Source organism: Colias croceus, chromosome 15, assembly GCF_905220415.1.
Source record: "Colias croceus chromosome 15, ilColCroc2.1".
Taxonomy (NCBI): Eukaryota; Metazoa; Arthropoda; class Insecta; order Lepidoptera; family Pieridae; genus Colias; species Colias croceus.
Window position 1 is genome coordinate 8,942,090 of NC_059551.1, and position 17,962 is coordinate 8,960,051.

The following is a 17,962-nucleotide window of genomic DNA, read 5'->3' on the forward strand; positions in this document are numbered from 1 at the left end:
AATGTCCTTGTTTATTGTGTATGTAATGACATTTCTCTTCCTCTTATCTATGCCTAGACCTAGGTGTACCAGATTTTTATATGCCTAATGGCAAAGCGCATTTGCCGGTACCTACCTACTAGGTACATGATTCTAAGACGTCTTAGATTTCGCAATATGGGTGGCAATATGGCAATGGTAAGTGGTAACATTACCATGGTAATAGGTATGTATTATGAAAACATATCGGCTTTAACTCAAACAGTTATACCTACCTACTTGTTCAAGTAAACTTCTTCTTAGTACCGACAGAATGCGTAAAAAATTATTTACCACCGCTCGGAAAGCAGTTTCTATAAAATTTCTCACTGTAAATATGCTGTAAATAAGCTGTAAATAACAATATTAAGTATCATTATTTTACGTTAGTTACTAACGTTTTACGAGGTTAACCATGGATTTAGATATCTAAATCGATTTTGTATGGTAAACGTTTTCACCATGTAATTTTACCGCCAAAAATACCTTGTATTTGATGACGAAATCGGTAAATAAACGGTGTCCATAGCATAGTGATGTACGAGGTCACAATCATTAGCCCTCTCGAACTCCAGTCTACTTTCAATCTCACAATACATGCTTTGTTTTGAGTTCAAGGCCAGTTCCTTGTTTAATTCTTACTTGAACTGCTCAAATCAATCAATACCGTATTTCAAAGGATTACGATTCAATATTGAAATGAAAGTTTCAGCTTGCTTTGTCCGCACTAACGAGCAAGAAGCAAAGGCAATACTTGTTTTGTTGTCTGTATTAGTCACAGATAAATTATATACAGTGTGTCTATCGTGTGTTATTGTAACATAATATTATAATAATTATGTTGAGATTATGACGACGCTTTGGAATGTAAACACGCAATCTGTAGAAAAAGGTTAGTTATAAACTTAGATAATGTTATAACCTGAATTATCATAGTTTCATAAGTTATTAGATTACTTTAATCTTAGCTATAAATAGAATTGTCTAACCAGCTGATTTTTATAATAATTTTATGATAGGTCTGTGAATATTTCGTAAACTATTTTTTATATCCCATTTGTTCTAAGGGATTCCTGCCAGAACATTTGCCGGATAAGCCTGTTAAAATACAATATACCTATTATTTTGTTTTCATTCACTATCTTATAATAATTATTATCAACGTTATTTACAGGTTAATGTGTCGTAAATCTGTTTATTTTCTTATCAAATCGCAACACACCATTCAGGTGTACTTAATTTGTTTATATTTTCTGATAAAAATACGGCAATATAACAAAATTTTGTAAATCAGGTAAACAAGATAGCATTATCTTATTTTCGGAAATCTATTTTAATGCATATAATATATAAAATATTATTACTATTATAAAGATATTTGGAATTATGTATCATCAAAATTCTGCAGAATTTAATTGATTAAGTAGTTACCTACTACATTATAAATTATTGATAATAATCTTTGGTAATAAGTAATAACTACTCTGCATTTATTAAATTTCAAAATAAGAGTAATGGTTCATTGTTTTATTTATTTTATTTTATTTTTCTTTATTGGATAACATACAGAGACAAAGACAGAGATTTATAAAACAAAAAAAATCTTATGTCCGATTTGAAAAATTCTTTCGGTATTAGATAGCCCATTTATCGAGGAAGGTTATAATTTCATTACGCTACGGGCAACAGGAGTGGAGCCACGGGGGTGAAACCGCGCGGAGCAGCTAGTATAATAATATTATTTTTGCCAAAATCCAGCAGTAGGACTTAGGAGAGACAAGGAAAAAATAATCGATAATTAATATTTATCATGCGTAGGTAGGTACATGAAGACGATAATAACGATAAACAGGTATAAAATTTCTTCCTTTAAAACTTTGTTTACGTTTGTCCTACTTATAACAATAACAAACGTGTTTTCATTTATCCAACGTATAAACTGTGTAGCGATTTCCGATAGACTTAAAAACAGTAGCAATCGTTCTGCTCCAAATGGAAGGGACAATACTCCATGCGTCATGCACATTGTCGCTGACAGTTGTGGAGGTAAGGACCTAGATTTTATTTATTTTAAGCCATTACATAGCTTCTATCGCGGGGACCGAATCGAGAAATTCCGTAACGAAAAAACCTCACGCTCCCCACTCCGACGGGATCGGAGGTGTGGCTTGAAGGCATGCTATGCAATAGCTTTACCGCGGCGGTCCCTGAGTGCCGCACGTCGTTTTTTTTGTTTTTACAGTTTTGGTAGGGGTGGAAAGGGGATTTTCCTGGTTTTGTTAAGGATTTAAGTATTTAGGAAATTAGGAGGTGAAGTTTAAAGGTTTTAGTAATTTATTTAGTAGTACGGGATTTCTGTCTTATACTTTTGGTGCTTTTTAGTTTGTTTCGGACTAAAACGAAAAAAAAAAAATATATTGTTGTAGTTAAGTTTTAATTGGAATGAATGATAGCCTTACATGGCTGCTTTAAACCCCCATAGAAGGCTTGAGTACCTTCAGAAACAAATATGGGCTCATAATGTTGATAAACCACTGCACAATAGATGCACCTGATGCTTCAACTATTCTATTAATAATAGACTATTATAATATTAATTATTTAATTATGATAAAAATATTCAAAACAATTGCAATGTTAGAAAGTCAGGTCACCTAGTTGTAGCCTATAGGTATGTAAATTCGTCACAACAACGTGTAGAATATTGAAATAAAGTTTATGTAATTTGAGAAGCGACACGTGCCTTCAATATTGTATTATGTACCGTTACGTATTTTATCAGTAACGGTGGTACACGAAGTGATGTAATGTAGGAAGCGTAGACTAACCACTGACTTATTTAACTGTTATAATATACTAGCTGTACCCTGCGGTTTTACCTGCAGTAGGTACTTCACTCCTGTTGGTCTTAGCGTAATGATCAATGGGCTTCCTCGATAAATGGGCTATCTAAGACAGAAAATTTTCAAATCGGACCAGTAGTTCCTGAGATTAGCGCGTTCAATCAAACAAACTCTTCAGCTTTTTAATATTAGTATAGATTACAAACTAGGCTTCCATCCGCAGCTTCGCCTGCTTTGTCTTAAACTTAAGTTACAATAGGTACCCATGCTAAAATCACATCAAAATACGTTGCGTACCTACGAAGATTTAAACAGAAAAATTTCAGAATTTTGGTTATTTTAGTATATTAATGAAGATTTGTCGATCTGCTGTGGAATGCAGTGACGAGATTGAGAATGTCGAAATTCGGCCATCAGACGATCCTAGTTAGAATACGTGTTTCTCTTTTTGTCTTTATTATGTATCATATGTTTGATCTCTTTCATGTAACGAATCAGGGCGTAAAATTTAGCGCGTCCTTAAAATTTTGTTTTCAATTGAATATTAACTTATTAAAATTAAAAAAAAATTGAAATATTTTATAAGAAACTAGAATCACTGTTTAGTTTTTGAGTTTAAAGTAAACTGTATTACAATAATACATAAATTGCATTTAAATAATTGAAACTTAAAGTGCAAAGCGTTGAAATTGAGTAGTCTTGGCGAAGCTCATGATAGCATTAGAGATCTTAACCAAGTACCAACGCTACATGTTTCAAAAAAGGCTTTTTAAAGCATTATTCCGAGGCTGGTCAGATCAAAATCCGCAACATGACCCACAATTTAAAACAATGGCCGTATTTTCAAAGTATAAACCGATGTAACATAAGACATTGGCATTCAACAGACTTCCTTACATTACGTGTTACTTACGTAAAGGAACACGCAACGTTTCGATTTAGGACGACAAAACAATTTAGGAGACGGTTAAAAAAATACTTTTTGGTAAGGTATTGGTATTTGACCCGGTAAATCAACCGGCGATATGAATACAAAGACAGCGTGTTCGATTGTTCCAAATGTTTAGCAGTAGCGGGAAGTTGCATTTTAAATGACTATTGTTTTTTTTTTATGGACGTTTAATAGAATTAAAATTAATTATCTGTGTTTATCGTATTTACACGTATAAATGATAGGAATGCCTATGTAAAAAGAGGAAAAAATTGTGAAAATTAACGAATTTAACATTTGAATTGCAATATTTGTCGCCACGCAACCGAGTTCATTCAACTTGCGCGGGCGCAGTGTCAATCTAATGCAATGGCATACACAATGTAGCTGACTGTCTGACACGCCTCAATACTATTTTGTATCTGCTTTCCTCTAAAATAATAATATATTCGACCGCGATAAAAATAAATATTGGCGAAGTACAAATTATGCGGGTATCAGACTCTACCTACTGTTAAGAATTTACATTATGGTATTCAAAGAAGTCAGAACATTGATAGTCAAAGTCATAATAATATTATAACGCTTTCTTTTAACATTCTTGTTGGAAAAAAAAAATATTTATCAATAGGTGAAGCTATTGAAATTCGAAATGACAAGATAGAATTATTTTCAACTGATTACAAAACTTTAAATTCAAATTTTATTGAAATGTGTAGGAATGATTTATTAATGGTGTTGAAATACAGTTATGTATGCATGTAGGTTTATAGGGGTATGCCGTATGGGCCATGGGGGCCTCATTTCCTTATCACGCAATTTATTTCTCTTTCGTAGTTATTCGTATTTTGTATTGATGCTCGTTCAGGGAAAGAACCGGTAACTTTATCGTAACTAGATAAACATTAGAACTGATATAATAAATGCGACATTGTTTAAAGTATGCCTGTGTATATTGTCCATTTAATTAAAATTTTTTAACTTGTACAAGGTCCAAACTGGTCCAAAATACATGTATGACTTATTAATTAACAAGCAAAATTTTGATTAGGAAGTCTTACAAACTGCAAATTTCGGTGGTCGTGTGACAAGACGTGACAGTTGACAGGTGGCTTTTTTAAAATTTCATAAACAAAGGTCCTCACAGGCTGTTCACACATGTCTACTCACGTGTATAATCTAATATCCGATACTTGCCCTTGAGGTATTTGCGTTGTCGTATGTAATATTATTACTCTACTTGTTCAGTTGTCGCATTCCTGTTTGCATTTGCGTCAATTTATGTTAGATTGCAATGTAAAAAAGATGCGTAGTTAGTGGAATATAGTTTATGATTTTCCGTTTTTGACGCAATATACATATACCTATGTATGTAGAACATAACTTTGCCTGGCTATATGAACTAAATCAACGACATCGAGCCTTTTCAATTAAAACGACATAAAAGTACCTTTGCGCGCAAATACATAAGTACATTACTTTTTCAGCAAATTTAGTCTAATTAAAAACACAATTTTCTGGGTTATTTTTTAAATACCTACTTACACGGAAATTACATTTTTAAAAGTGTAACGCAATATGTTTTCAATAGATAAAAAATTAGGGTGCCAATTCCGTAACAATTTATTGTTTGTTTACAACTAAATGCTGATAAGAATTCGCGGTAAAAAACAAAACAATGGGTATAATTGTTACAATGAAACAGATAATTAGATAATTGCTTATCAATGATAATAATATACGTTGTATTTACTTTAATCGATACATAATACAAGTAGCCGATTATTTTCACTCTCGACTTTCTGTATTATGCTAAAGTTTACATTGTTTGTGTTTACAATGTTTTTTTTTTTCAAACGACAAGATTAAAAAGAAAGTTTTGTTGGAATATTTTTTTATTTGCTTTTTTTATCGTCTTAATGGCCGATTATTCAATCGTTGTTTAATACGATATTTGATAACTTATTCATCAAGTATCGTATTAAACAACCATTTTAAAAATGTGTTACTTGCCCACTTTTTGACAGTTTTTAGGTGACATCTGTATATTATTGTGTAATACTTTATTGGACGGATAAAATTCAACCAATTTAAAAAAAAATCAGCCCTTATTAGAATAAAATTCTTTAGTCTTGCGTTAATTAAAACGAAGTTATTTTCAAAAATGTATGATCTAATATTGAGTTAAGGTTCATTAAAATGCCAGTATTTAAGGGCACTAGGGTCAAAGTCTATAAATTATGTGTCTAGTCACTTGTGGAGGTCTCAAGATTGATGTATCCCTTGCAATTATCTCGTCTCAAAGTAACGCATCAATCTTTGCTAAAATGATAAGATATTTATTATATTATATGACCTGGTTGATGTAGGGGTTGGTGACCCTATGTGGGATCGATGTGGAAAATATTTGTTGTTTATTAATTTATATATAATATTATATATGAGTGCAACTGCATTAACTTATATTTATGTATGTCGGCCTAGATAAGTTTTAGATACTATCACATGAAAAAAGATGTAACAAAACTGTTACATTCATAATGAAAAATAGAATACCAATAAAATTTCTTATTTTCCGAACTGGCTCTAACTAGCACTTACTACAACGAACCTTTTCTCTATTTATAAACAATCTTAATATAACCATGATTAGGCGAAGCTGTAACATACACAAAACGTTAGAAAAACTATACATACATAAAACGTTACAAAACTGGAGCATTTCCTTACCATTCCCAGTTATCTAGGAAACTATACTCAATGTAAAGAACATACTTGCATCACGTAATGGCTTCCGATTCCAATCGGAAGATGGCAGGAAGGTCGCCTGTTACATGCATTTCTTAGAATTAACATGCATTAACCGCATTTTTCACATACAACCAGGAAGTAATTGAAATGATTAGTTAGAGGTAATTAATATTGATTTTATGTCTCATTATTTGATGGAGATTATAATTGTCGCCTTTACTGAGCCATAAATGGTGATAGCTGATAAGTTTTGTTACTATTGACTGTATGTTCATGTATACAGTTTTTTATTTGCTTAAATTTCAAACATCAAATTATCTAAATTGATTCAGTAGGTAGTTAAAGAGATTTTTTTTAAATTGAGGATATTTAAGAAACTGTTGTCATGTTGGTTGTACTTGTCTTTATAATAATATTTTTAGCCAATAAATTAAATAGGTAATTAGTAGATAATAAATTTTGTTCTTTATTTGATGATTGGTTCAAATTTTTGTAAACAGTTGTACAAATAATTAAAAGCTAACTATTGCGGACAATTCTATTATAAATTAGAATGTTCGCTGAATTCTGTATCAGACGTTTTTTGGTAGACGTGTTGTAATTTGGTACGCACAGCACACATATAAGTGTAGGGTTGCCTACGAAAAGTATTATGTATTAATTTCCTTAAAATTTTGGATGTCCATGCTATTGAACAGATTATTTTAATAATCCTAAAACATAATATTATTAAAATTAAAATATTTTAAGTGATTGTAAATACATAAAATATTTTAAGTGATTTGCTTTTTTTTAATGAAGAAAAAAAAACTGTAACTAAATATATTTTTTGTCAGCCACATTCATCTTATGTAAAACTAAAGAATGTTTTGGTAGCTGTGGCGAATCTTGTAACTATTAGATTCAGAGGCAATAGAGGCAAACCTACAGCTGAAACCGTTTCTAAAAGATTTTTCTTTTACTTAGTTATAATATAAAATAACTTTCCTATAAGCTAGCAGCCCTACCTACACATGGCGACCATACTACGCGGCCCCAATTTTGGCACATTAAAATTCAATTCTAGATTAAATTTTAGATCGCGCAGTTAACTAGAGCACATGTTTGCAAAAAATAAGGTTGTTTAGTAACGTTGGAATTTTTTGATAATTCTGCAGGTTTGAAAAATTTACAATTAACCTTATGTTCAACTATATTATTATTTACTGTATTAAAAGTATTACTGTCGAATGATTTTTATGTTTTATACATATATAAGTACATAATAATATTACCTAGTAGGTATAAATTGTATTTAATTAATGAAGGATTATGGATTAATCTAAAATATTTGTAATCGGTATAATTTATATTTTATCTGTGTTTCACTACTGAGATTAGCACAGAATTGATTATTATCATCCTTAAATCATATCTGAATAAAAAGATTTCTCTTCATAATTAAATATATGATAACATTTAATTAAGAGAATAATTAGAACGGTGTGTAATTTTTAGTTCTAGTAGTGAGATTGCCACTGCGAAAGGAGCATTGACCGCGAACATTTGCTATTTCGTAATAATAACTTGCATTTTTTGTTATTTACTAATTCTCTTGTATTGTTGGAATAATCGCGTAACAAGCGGCAAAGTGAAATTAATTTTATAAGCTGGGTTCTCACTGATGCCTGTATGTTTTAGTTTAGTCTTATGACGCGCTTATTAGCTTCATTTGTTTTATAAATGTTTTTAACCGACTTTATACAATTTCATCTCTTTAAAACTAAAGCTCTTTATTTTTTAAATACATTGTTACTCATTTATGCAGACTAAATGGCTTACAGCTTAACATTAAGGTTACGCACAAGCTTCGTTGCACCCGCCTTTCTTGGAAATAACGTAGGTACTCATAATTTTCTTTTAAAATGTCTTTGTGATGTGAAAGTTAACGTATAGAATAAAATAATCGCATAATATAATGAAATAAAATTGCCTGCACTGTATGATTCGCGAAAGTAGCTTTTTAAATAGACAAGTTGCGTAATTTTCATGACATGGGACTTTTATTTGTCAGCTTTGTGCAATCCACTTTCCATTTTTTTACAATTTTGCCGCTATTCCGCCTGACATCTGTCACCGTGACAGGTGAATAAAGACGCGCTTTGTTTAAAATTCTTAACTTTTCCAGCGTACTAGATTTCACAAGGATGTTTTTTGTTTATTTGCTCAGCCAAGACACAAAATACGAGGTCGGGGTGTACAAAATAATGCATGTGGTTTTGTATGCGCGTAAGCGAAGCGGATTATTTAGATTATAGCGGATAATTGTTTGGTTTTTGTTCCATTTTTTGCGTTCAAGATAATGCTTGCAAATTACTAACTGTAACGTTTCTGGGTTAACAACGGAGAAACACATTACACAGCTTTTTTTTTTTTTTTTTTTTTTTTTTTTTTTTTTTTTTTTTTTTTTTTTAACGTTGGGAAATGCATTTACGCATCCCCCTCTACAGTTTTACTGCATGAGGGGGTATGTGGGACTCGCATGAAGCCATACCCACTAAAACCCAACGGTGGCCACCGTTCATCTTCGGCGACAGGGGTTAACAGCCAGGCCTTGTACCCCCGCCGCCTACGTGGTGAGTGTCGCAACTGGGCGACTCGCCCAAGCCCCTAGTTTGGCAATAGGCGACGGTATCGCATAATGATAATGCCGCCCTATTGCCGGGCTATCCACCCTCTGTCGCAGGGGGGGCCGGTTTACTTGCAGCGAGCATATCTGTAGTATGCTCGTCTCTACGTAAACCTCCCCCTGTGCTTAGTTGTTAGCTCTTGTTTCAGGGCAGACGTTGGACATACTGACGCCTACGTCTACCAGGTCTACGTCGACGCAGAGGATCCGCCGCTGGGTCATTTTCCCGGGCCCTCTCTGCATCTTCTTTCGCCTTCATTATGGTTTCGCAAAAGGCTGCGACCATACCCCATTTCGCGTCATCGGCGACCATCATCTTCACAAGGTCATGCAGGGTTAGCTCGTTGTTCGCTCCCAGCAAGCCCTCGAGAGGCCTTCTTTCGGATGTCCAAGCTGGACACTCGACCAACGTATGTAGGGCCGTGTCTAGTTGGCTGCTGCAGTGGTGGCAAGAGGGGGCCGGTTCGCGTCCAATCCTATGCAGGTAGCTGCCGAAGCATCCATGCCCCGACAGGATCTGCACAAGTCGGTAGCTGAGTGCCCCCCACCCTCTCTCTACCCACTCTCTTAGTACCGGGCTTATCGCGCTGAGAGTCCAGGCCCCCACACACGATGAGTTGAGTTCCCGACTCCATTCTCGGAACACCGCGTCTCGAGCTTCCTGCTTCCAGGCATCGAGCGTTTCGGAGGTCAGCTCTAAGCCCCTCCCTCTTGCTTCCGCTCTACGCCAGTAAACATCCGCCAGGGCGGCCGCTTCGAGGTGCCAGGGTGCCGTACCGGCTATAACACACACCGCATCATACGAAACAGTGCGATACGCCCTTGCAACCCTTATGGCTATCACTCGCTGCGACCGCCTCAGCACGATAGTATTGCGCGTTAAAAGCTTGTCCGCCCATACCGGGCACCCGTACAGCGCCTGTGAGCGCACAACTCCAGCAAAGAGTCGGCGACATGCTCCGCTCGGCCCTGCAATATTCGGCATAATGCGGCAGAGAGCCGCTGCCGTGGTGCTGAGCTTTGTAGCCAGTGCCGAAAAGTGAGCTTGGAATGTCCATCGCGGATCGAGTACCACACCGAGGTATTTCAGCCTGGACCCAATCCGGATGGGCACCCCACTCACCACAATATCTTCCCCGTTTGGTGGAGCCCTCCGATGACCGTGAAACCATATAGCCTCCGATTTCTCGAGTGCTACTTTTAGCCCTAGACTTTTGATTTTGGCGACCACCTGTGCCACCCCAGCCGTAGCTCGTAGTCGCGCCTCCCTATAGTCTCGGCCAGTAGACACGACTAGAGTATCATCGGCGTAACAGATGGCGCTAACGCCTTGCGGCAGCACTCCTCGAAGGACGTGGTTGTATCCGATGTTCCACAGAAGAGGCCCCAAAACAGAACCCTGTGGAACACCGCATGCAACCCTATGACTACCCCAGCCGTGTTGCCCGGGAAAGATAATTTTGCGTCCACCAAGATATGAACGGATGATGCGTCGGAGATAGAGCGGTAGATGATGTTGAGCAAGACCGTCCAGGATTTTGACCCAGGGCAAGGTGTTAAACGCATTGGAGATATCCAAAGATACTGCCAGTGCAACCCCACCCTGGGAAACACACTCTTCACTTATATCTCGCAGGCGGGCTATGGCGTCTACTGTACTCCGCCTACGCCTAAAGCCATATTGGGCTTCATCAAGGTCCGGTCCTGTTTGCGCCAGATGGTTTTGGATACGGCTGGAAATGATACGCTCAAAGAGCTTGCCAGCTTCGTCTAACAGAACAATTGGCCTATAGGCTGATGGTGAATCGGCCGGTTTGCCGCTCTTTTTTAGTAGAACAAGTCGACCCACCTTCCATCGTTCTGGGAACCTTCCGTTCTTAAAACATTCTGTCAGTAGTTCGCAGAATCGTTGGGTCAATCCTTGTGAGAGGGCGAGTGACCACACTCTTCCATGCACGCCATCGGGCCCCGGGGCGGTAGATTTCCTTTTCAGGCGTTGTACCGCCACATCTAATTCAGTTAGGGACACGTCCGGAATAGGTCCCGCGCAGTCTAGGTCTCCTTGGTCACTGCATCGGTCCGAGTGCTCCGTTGCATTTCGACCCGGGAAGAGTGAAGACACCACCTTTCTAAGCAGTGCCGGCTCCAATCTAGCTGTTAATGGTGGAGCCCAAGGACGTAGTTTATTCATGACCAGCCTGTAGGGACGCCCCCAGGGGTCAAGGCTCAGAGTCTCCAGCAATTCGGCCCATGCCCTCTCCTTAGCGGTCGCTATGGACTCTCTAAGAACCTTCTTAGCGTCTTGGTATGCTGCATACCGCTCAGATTCCTCGACAATGGAGTAGTCTGCCCGTCTCCTCTTTTGTCTGTATTTTGTGTAACGTCGTCTGGCGGTAACACAGGCTGAACGAAGCTGCGCAAGTTCTGGTGACCACCAATAAACTTTATTATGTGGCGGAGATGGTTTTACTCTAGACATTGCGGCGTCTGATATGTGTGTCATCGTTGCCGCAAACCATTCCGCCTCAGTGTCCACGTTAATAGAGTCGGGTTTCGGACACCACGCACTAACTATAGATGCCAGTTCCAGTAAGTGTCTGTTCAGGGACTTGAGGGACCATCTCGGGCCAGATTCGACAGGCGTAGACCTGTTCCCGTGTAGATTTGATGTTGTTTGCATAACATCAAATCGGATGTATTTGTGGTCCGACAAAGTCTCCACTTCCGACAAAACCTTCCAACCACGAACTCGATGAGCCAGGGTGGGACTTGCAAACGCAACATCCACGACTGACCCTCCCTGCATGCGCACACATGTATTCTCGGTGCCCTGGTTGAGAGGGACCAGATTTTGAGCTGCGATCCATTCGACTAGAATGTCTCCGCGAGCATCCGTGGTAGAGGAACCCCACAAAGCAGATTTGGCGTTTAAGTCCCCTGCAATGACAATTTGGTGAGGGCGACCCCATTGAATCATAGAGTTTACTTCCCCCAATAACGCTTCGAACTCAGCAAGCGTTTTGTTTGGTGAGAAGTAAACTCCAATTACCACCATGTCAGTCAGTTTCGCGGCTACACATCCATGACCCTTCCTGTGCGCACAGATTTGAGGTGATCCTTCCGATTGCATTATGATAAGGGCAGCAACCTCGTCAAGATCCCCGACCCAGTTGTCTCGCTCCGATGGAACTGCATACGGTTCCGAAAGAATTCCGATGTGTATGGACCACTGTGCCAGGCTCTGCATCAGTAGATCCTGAGCCCTGGCACAGTGGTTCAGGTTGGATTGTAGAATCCGAAGCGCCATCCTATGCTGTGACGGTTTCCACAACCTCCATAGTCGCTTCATTTGCCTGGGAGTCTGCATTGCGTCTCTTAGGCCGAGCTTTAGACGCTTTCATATTCGGTGCAGCGCAGCCGTTACCGCCTAAGCGATGGTCTGCTTTTCTGCCTGCTGCTATGCATACTGCGCAGTTTGGCTTGGCGGTACAGTTGGCAGCTTTGTGGTCTGGCTGCCCACAGCGATAACATAGATGACTGCGATCGCACTCCGTGGTGCAGCGGTTGGCCACGTGCCCCACTTCCAGGCATCGAAAGCAACGCATCTCTCGTGGTTCCTGTACCCTTACTCTTGCCGCCACCCAACCGACGAGAAAGCGTGCCTCTGTAAGTTTTTTGGCCACTGTTACAGGGCAGTTTACCCACGCTCCATAAAGCCCAGTTTTATCTTGGCGTATTTGGCTGACCCGTATTTGGTCCACAAGGCATTCTCCCTTTGTTACTATGGCGTCCTTTAAATCGTTCTCTGTAACGGACGCATCTAGGCCCGAAACACGTAGGTCCGCCATTTTCACTGGTCTTGAGACTTTGATGTTCTTGTCTTTAAAGATTGTCTTCAATTTACTTGCCAGTAAATCAGCCTTTTCTCCGCTACCGGGCCCAGGAATCTGGATTACTGTGGCCCCCGTGATTGCCTGTCGAAACTTTACGCAGTCTATTCCGGCCTCCTTGAGATCTACTTTAGCTCTCGCCTCCTTGATAGCTGTGGCGTATGTTATGCCGTTAGCCTGTGCGTCCGATGATATTGTCAAGACGACTGCAGCAGATCGTGGGGCCCTCAGCGTAGGTTGTGATGGTTTGGTTGGGTGAGATATTTTCCGTGTATCAACCGCAGTTTTTCCGGACCCAGCGCGTTGTGCCTTCTTCGCGCCTGATCTGCCCTTCCTAGTCACGACTGACCAGCCTTCGTCAGTAGCATTGGCTGTGGGCACCGTTGAGGTCTCCGCGTCGCCACACGCAGGAGCAACCGTTGCGGGAGATAAGGCAGGAGTAGATCCCCCACTTCGCAATTCCACCGCTCGACTTTCTTTCCCCTTCTTCTTCTTCTTCTTTTTGCCTCCCTCCTTTATCTCAGTCTCTTGCCTGTTTTGTGCCGCGTTCTGCGCCGGCATGGACAGCGCCTTGGTTTTCTTTGGCCTTGGTCCCGTATCCTTAGGATGACTGTCCTGTCGGAGGTCGACGGCTCGGCTTCTTTCTCCATCCGTAGCGCTGGAGAGGCGTCGCAGTTGTGGACTCGGTCGTAGCTCCAAGTTCCTTAGCCGCGTATCAATGAGCTCTCCCAACTGGCGCACCATCCTATCCTCAAGATCCTGCGGCAACTCCGCTGGTTGCGCAGAGGCAACAGGGCCCCGGTGAATGAGCAACCGCAGCTCCCGCATTTCGCTTTGAATAACATCTAGTCTTATACGCAGACGTTCATTCTCAGCGCGGAGCGCATTGGTTTCTTCGGATAAAGTTCTTACGGCGAGGGAATCCGCGTCCTCCCTAATAGCTTTGGCGGCGTTTCTCAGGTCTGCTACGTACGTGGTCTTGAGGTGGTTGGAAGCTTTGGCAATCTTTTCGACAATTGTCAGATTTGCCTCAATTCTCTTCCTAGCCTCTTCTGTCGCTGTATTGGCACCAATTGCTATCGATGGCGATCGCTTACCTTTCGTTTTTGGGTCTGCTGAAGCGGATGAGGATGCTCCGGTTACCGATTCAGCTTGTGCCTCTTTCTCCACTCTGTGTGCCTTGCGAAGGCCTGTGCGAGGTCTTCCAGAGGAAGATGGGATGGTGGTATCGCTTGAACTTCCATCCTCCAATCGCGAGCGCTTACGGGTGCGCCAGAAGCGCGGCTCCTTGCTCGGGGTGCACAGAGCCTCTCGGCAGGCCAGAGGGCTCATAGTGACCCGTGAGTTTATACTCGCCATAGAGTTAGAGGAGTCTGACTCCGCGGCTACGTCCGTCATCACATACGAACGATTAACAATTCCTCCAATTTCAGTGGGTGTAGGGGTAGCGCACGACGCACGCTCCAACACCAGACTGCATTTTCCAATTGCCGGATCTCTCGGCAAACCTCCTTCTTCTTTTGGTTTGGGTTTCATTTTGACTGTGTTTTTAGTCCCACGAGTAAGGGGGAAATATATGGTCCACCCGGGTGGTGCCCCCTGTACCCGGGTAACCCTATTACACCCCGGAGGGCGGGCGGTATCCGGGGGTTGGCCGCTCCGACTTGGTCTTCTCGCCAAGCCACCTACCTCCCAATGGGAAAGCAGGAATCCGACGTCGCGCTTAGGCCCCGTGGGGCGCCCCAACGCCGAAATAGAGGGGTTTTTTATTGAGGTCACCTTCCTCTCGGGCCGGCCGGTTAAGGCGAGCCCCCTGGTCTCCAGCGTGCCGCTAGACATGACAACGTCACACGCTAGAGATAACAGTTTGCCCGACGGGAGGCTAAGGCCCCAGAACCCAGCTAGAGACATCCTCCCGCTAAGTCCGCCGCGCCACGGTTCGCTGACCGCCATCCAACGCTGCAATGCAGCCGCTGGTCTTCTAGAGACCCTTTTCAGAGTTGCACCGTGTGCTTTCTTCTTGCATATTTGTACAGGGGATCGGATACGGCGATACACCTCCTCGCTCCTGTTTTATATGCCTATACTCCAAGGCCACTTCCCGTATGGTTTAATTAACAAAACGAATCGGGAGCGGCACGTGTTTATTCCATATTAGCTTCCCCAAGATGCTGGCTTGCAGCCCAGGTACTGAGCCCCCCCGCCACGACAAGGCTTGGAACGATGGGGGGGAACACATTACACAGCTACACGACACCTATTTAACACCGTAACAGTAACGGATAAAATGTTTTTCTTTTCTAAAAATGCATCAACTGAAAGCCCAGATTTCTTCCGCTAATTGTATGAATTTGGAGTAGGTCGACTGTTGTTTAAAAAAAAGTAAAATTTTAAACCTATTTTCATTATCACAGATTATAATATTTTAATTTAATACATATAATAAGTTTTATCTTCGCGGCCATCATGATAACAAGGTCTATAAACGATAGAAAAAAAAAGATCAGAAAAAGAGTATTTAACTAAGTATTTCAAAGAATGTCAAGATTAATAATTTCTACTACTACGTGTAACTTATTTTAGATTATTATAATATCTATATTGTATTTATTGCTCGGTTATAATATCACGACTCAAAGCTCTAAGTACTGTATGTATGTACATATTTGCAAGTCATATCGCCCGCCAAGTCCTTTGTGCTCTATGTCCTTGACGAGCCGCCGCGCCCAGTCGTTCACTTGTAGGCGAGGCTTTCTTTGCTTAGGAAATGGGATTCCAATAACATAAATTGTCACGTACGAGTCATAAATTAGGCTTCAATTTGAGACAATTTAAAATAAATCCCAATGTGGTTTTAACAATTAAATCAGTCAAATTCAAGTAATAGAAAAATATTAATATCTGATATGATAATATACAAATATATTGTTCGTTCAAATAATACACCTGAGTTAGTATATTTCCAAACTGTTACTATTTAATAATTTTACTGATAATAATTATTAATAACACAGAGCTCTACTACACTCAAATTTGAAATAGTTACAGGCACATAACAAAAAAAAGCAAATGTCAAAAGGCGCGGCAAGTTTTGCCTTCGCTACACCACCGGCTAAGGAAACAACATTATACAGCCAAGAGAACCAGTTTCTAAACGACTGCAGTCTGCATGTTCATCACCTTCACTTTTAGTCTTTACTATAGAAGATTACGTATTTTGGGGCGTACAAATTATACAAATCCGACCGTTATGGAATGAGTCATAACAATTTAACCAGTATTACTGGTTTATATTTGAACTGAAATTTATATACAGTATACATAATATATTTTCACTGCAATGTTGATGTTTGTAATGATAAAAAATAAAAATTAAACCTGCTTTTCACGTCTTCAGGTTATTATATCATTCAAAGTTAGCTTTGTTGGTGTTGAGGAAGATCGATTATTATCAGCCTAGTTTCTGGCTACTTTTTCAAATCGCATGATAGAAATCGATTTACACAAAATTTACGTTACTCTTCTAAATTTACTTGTACCACAGATAATCTAGAACGTTCTGAAATACTTAACATACCTACGCCAAAAAATGAACTAATAATAGGTACATTTAGTTAAATACGCTTAAAGCTAAAACAGTTCAAAGGGATACAAAAGCAGTCTAAGTGCAATACTTCGACGTGACTCTCGCAACAATAGATATAATGATGGATAATAGTGTCTGTGTGTTGGTCACGAGTTGTATAGAAATGTTACAAATGAGCATATTGTTCGGGACAAAAGGATTGTACATATTAGTTTTGCCTTGGACTACTTTTTGTAAGTAACATATAATTAGGTGCGACGCATGGCTTAGAGGGATATGATACAAGTGAATATGTAAATGTAATTAATAATAATTTAAAAAAGAAATGTTACAAGTACGTTTGTTTATTTATTAACTAAAGTTAGTTTTATAGAAAATGTTACATTTCATATTATTTGGAAAACCCGTGCAAAAAGTTCTAAGCAAAAGACCTTAGCAATACTCCTATCATCATCATCATCATCATTATCAGCCCATCATTGTCCACTGCTGGACATAGGCCTCAGTAATACTCGTATAGGTAGTAGAAATTTGTTTTCTAATTTAAATAAAAAATCATATTGTATTTAATATAAAATATAATTAAAATTAAATAAGTCTATTGGACTTATATCATGGACGCATCAATTTAAAATTAACAATTCAAATATTTCTGTACCTAATTTATTATAATGAGAGAAGGCTATGTCTATCTTTCTTCTCTATCAAGGTATATTATACAACATTCAGCTGCTAAATAAAACATAACTACTGAACCGTTAAAATTTAGTATACAGAGCTTCATATAACTTCCACATAATATGTTTGTATTTACTATTGGAAGAAAAAAAAGGTGAGTGCATACAATGGGTATATTGTTATCTTCAAACATTATCATAGCACCATATATACTTTCACCCGTACTGCTAAGTATATGTATAGTTATTCGTGTTTTCATTATCTTGAAAAGCTCTATTATGTGGGTACATTAAAGATAACTTTTGTATTTAAATACTTGTTAAATATCTAGATGGCCATGGCGAGAAATAAGTTTCTTATAGTAGGTATTATAAGCATTGGATTATAGATTTTAGTGTGTATGGTAAAAATCCTTGCCTTCGAGTAGGTATATAAAGTTCTACAGACTTCGTACTCACTCAAATTTGTTAATTTCCCGCCAACTCGCAATGACAGTTCCATTTTCATCATTGTATTGCCTTTGAATTTCCGCAGACAACTTAGGAAACAATTCCCGCCAAACCACAATGACAGTTCGATTTTTACTCTGTGGTCATA

The 17,962-nt window shown here is 39.3% G+C and overlaps 2 protein-coding genes across 2 annotated transcripts in view; one reads left to right on the top strand and one right to left on the bottom strand.

The window, feature by feature from the left end:
* The window catches only part of LOC123697798 (SH2 domain-containing protein 4B-like), a 35,871-nt gene that overhangs the window by 2,587 nt on the left and 15,322 nt on the right, over positions 1-17,962 (top strand). The gene's annotated exons all lie outside the window — the stretch shown is intronic.
* Positions 12,520-14,637, bottom strand: LOC123698235. The gene has a single exon (XM_045644818.1). It carries the CDS (start codon positions 14,635-14,637, stop codon positions 12,520-12,522), a length of 2,118 nt encoding a protein of 705 aa, XP_045500774.1.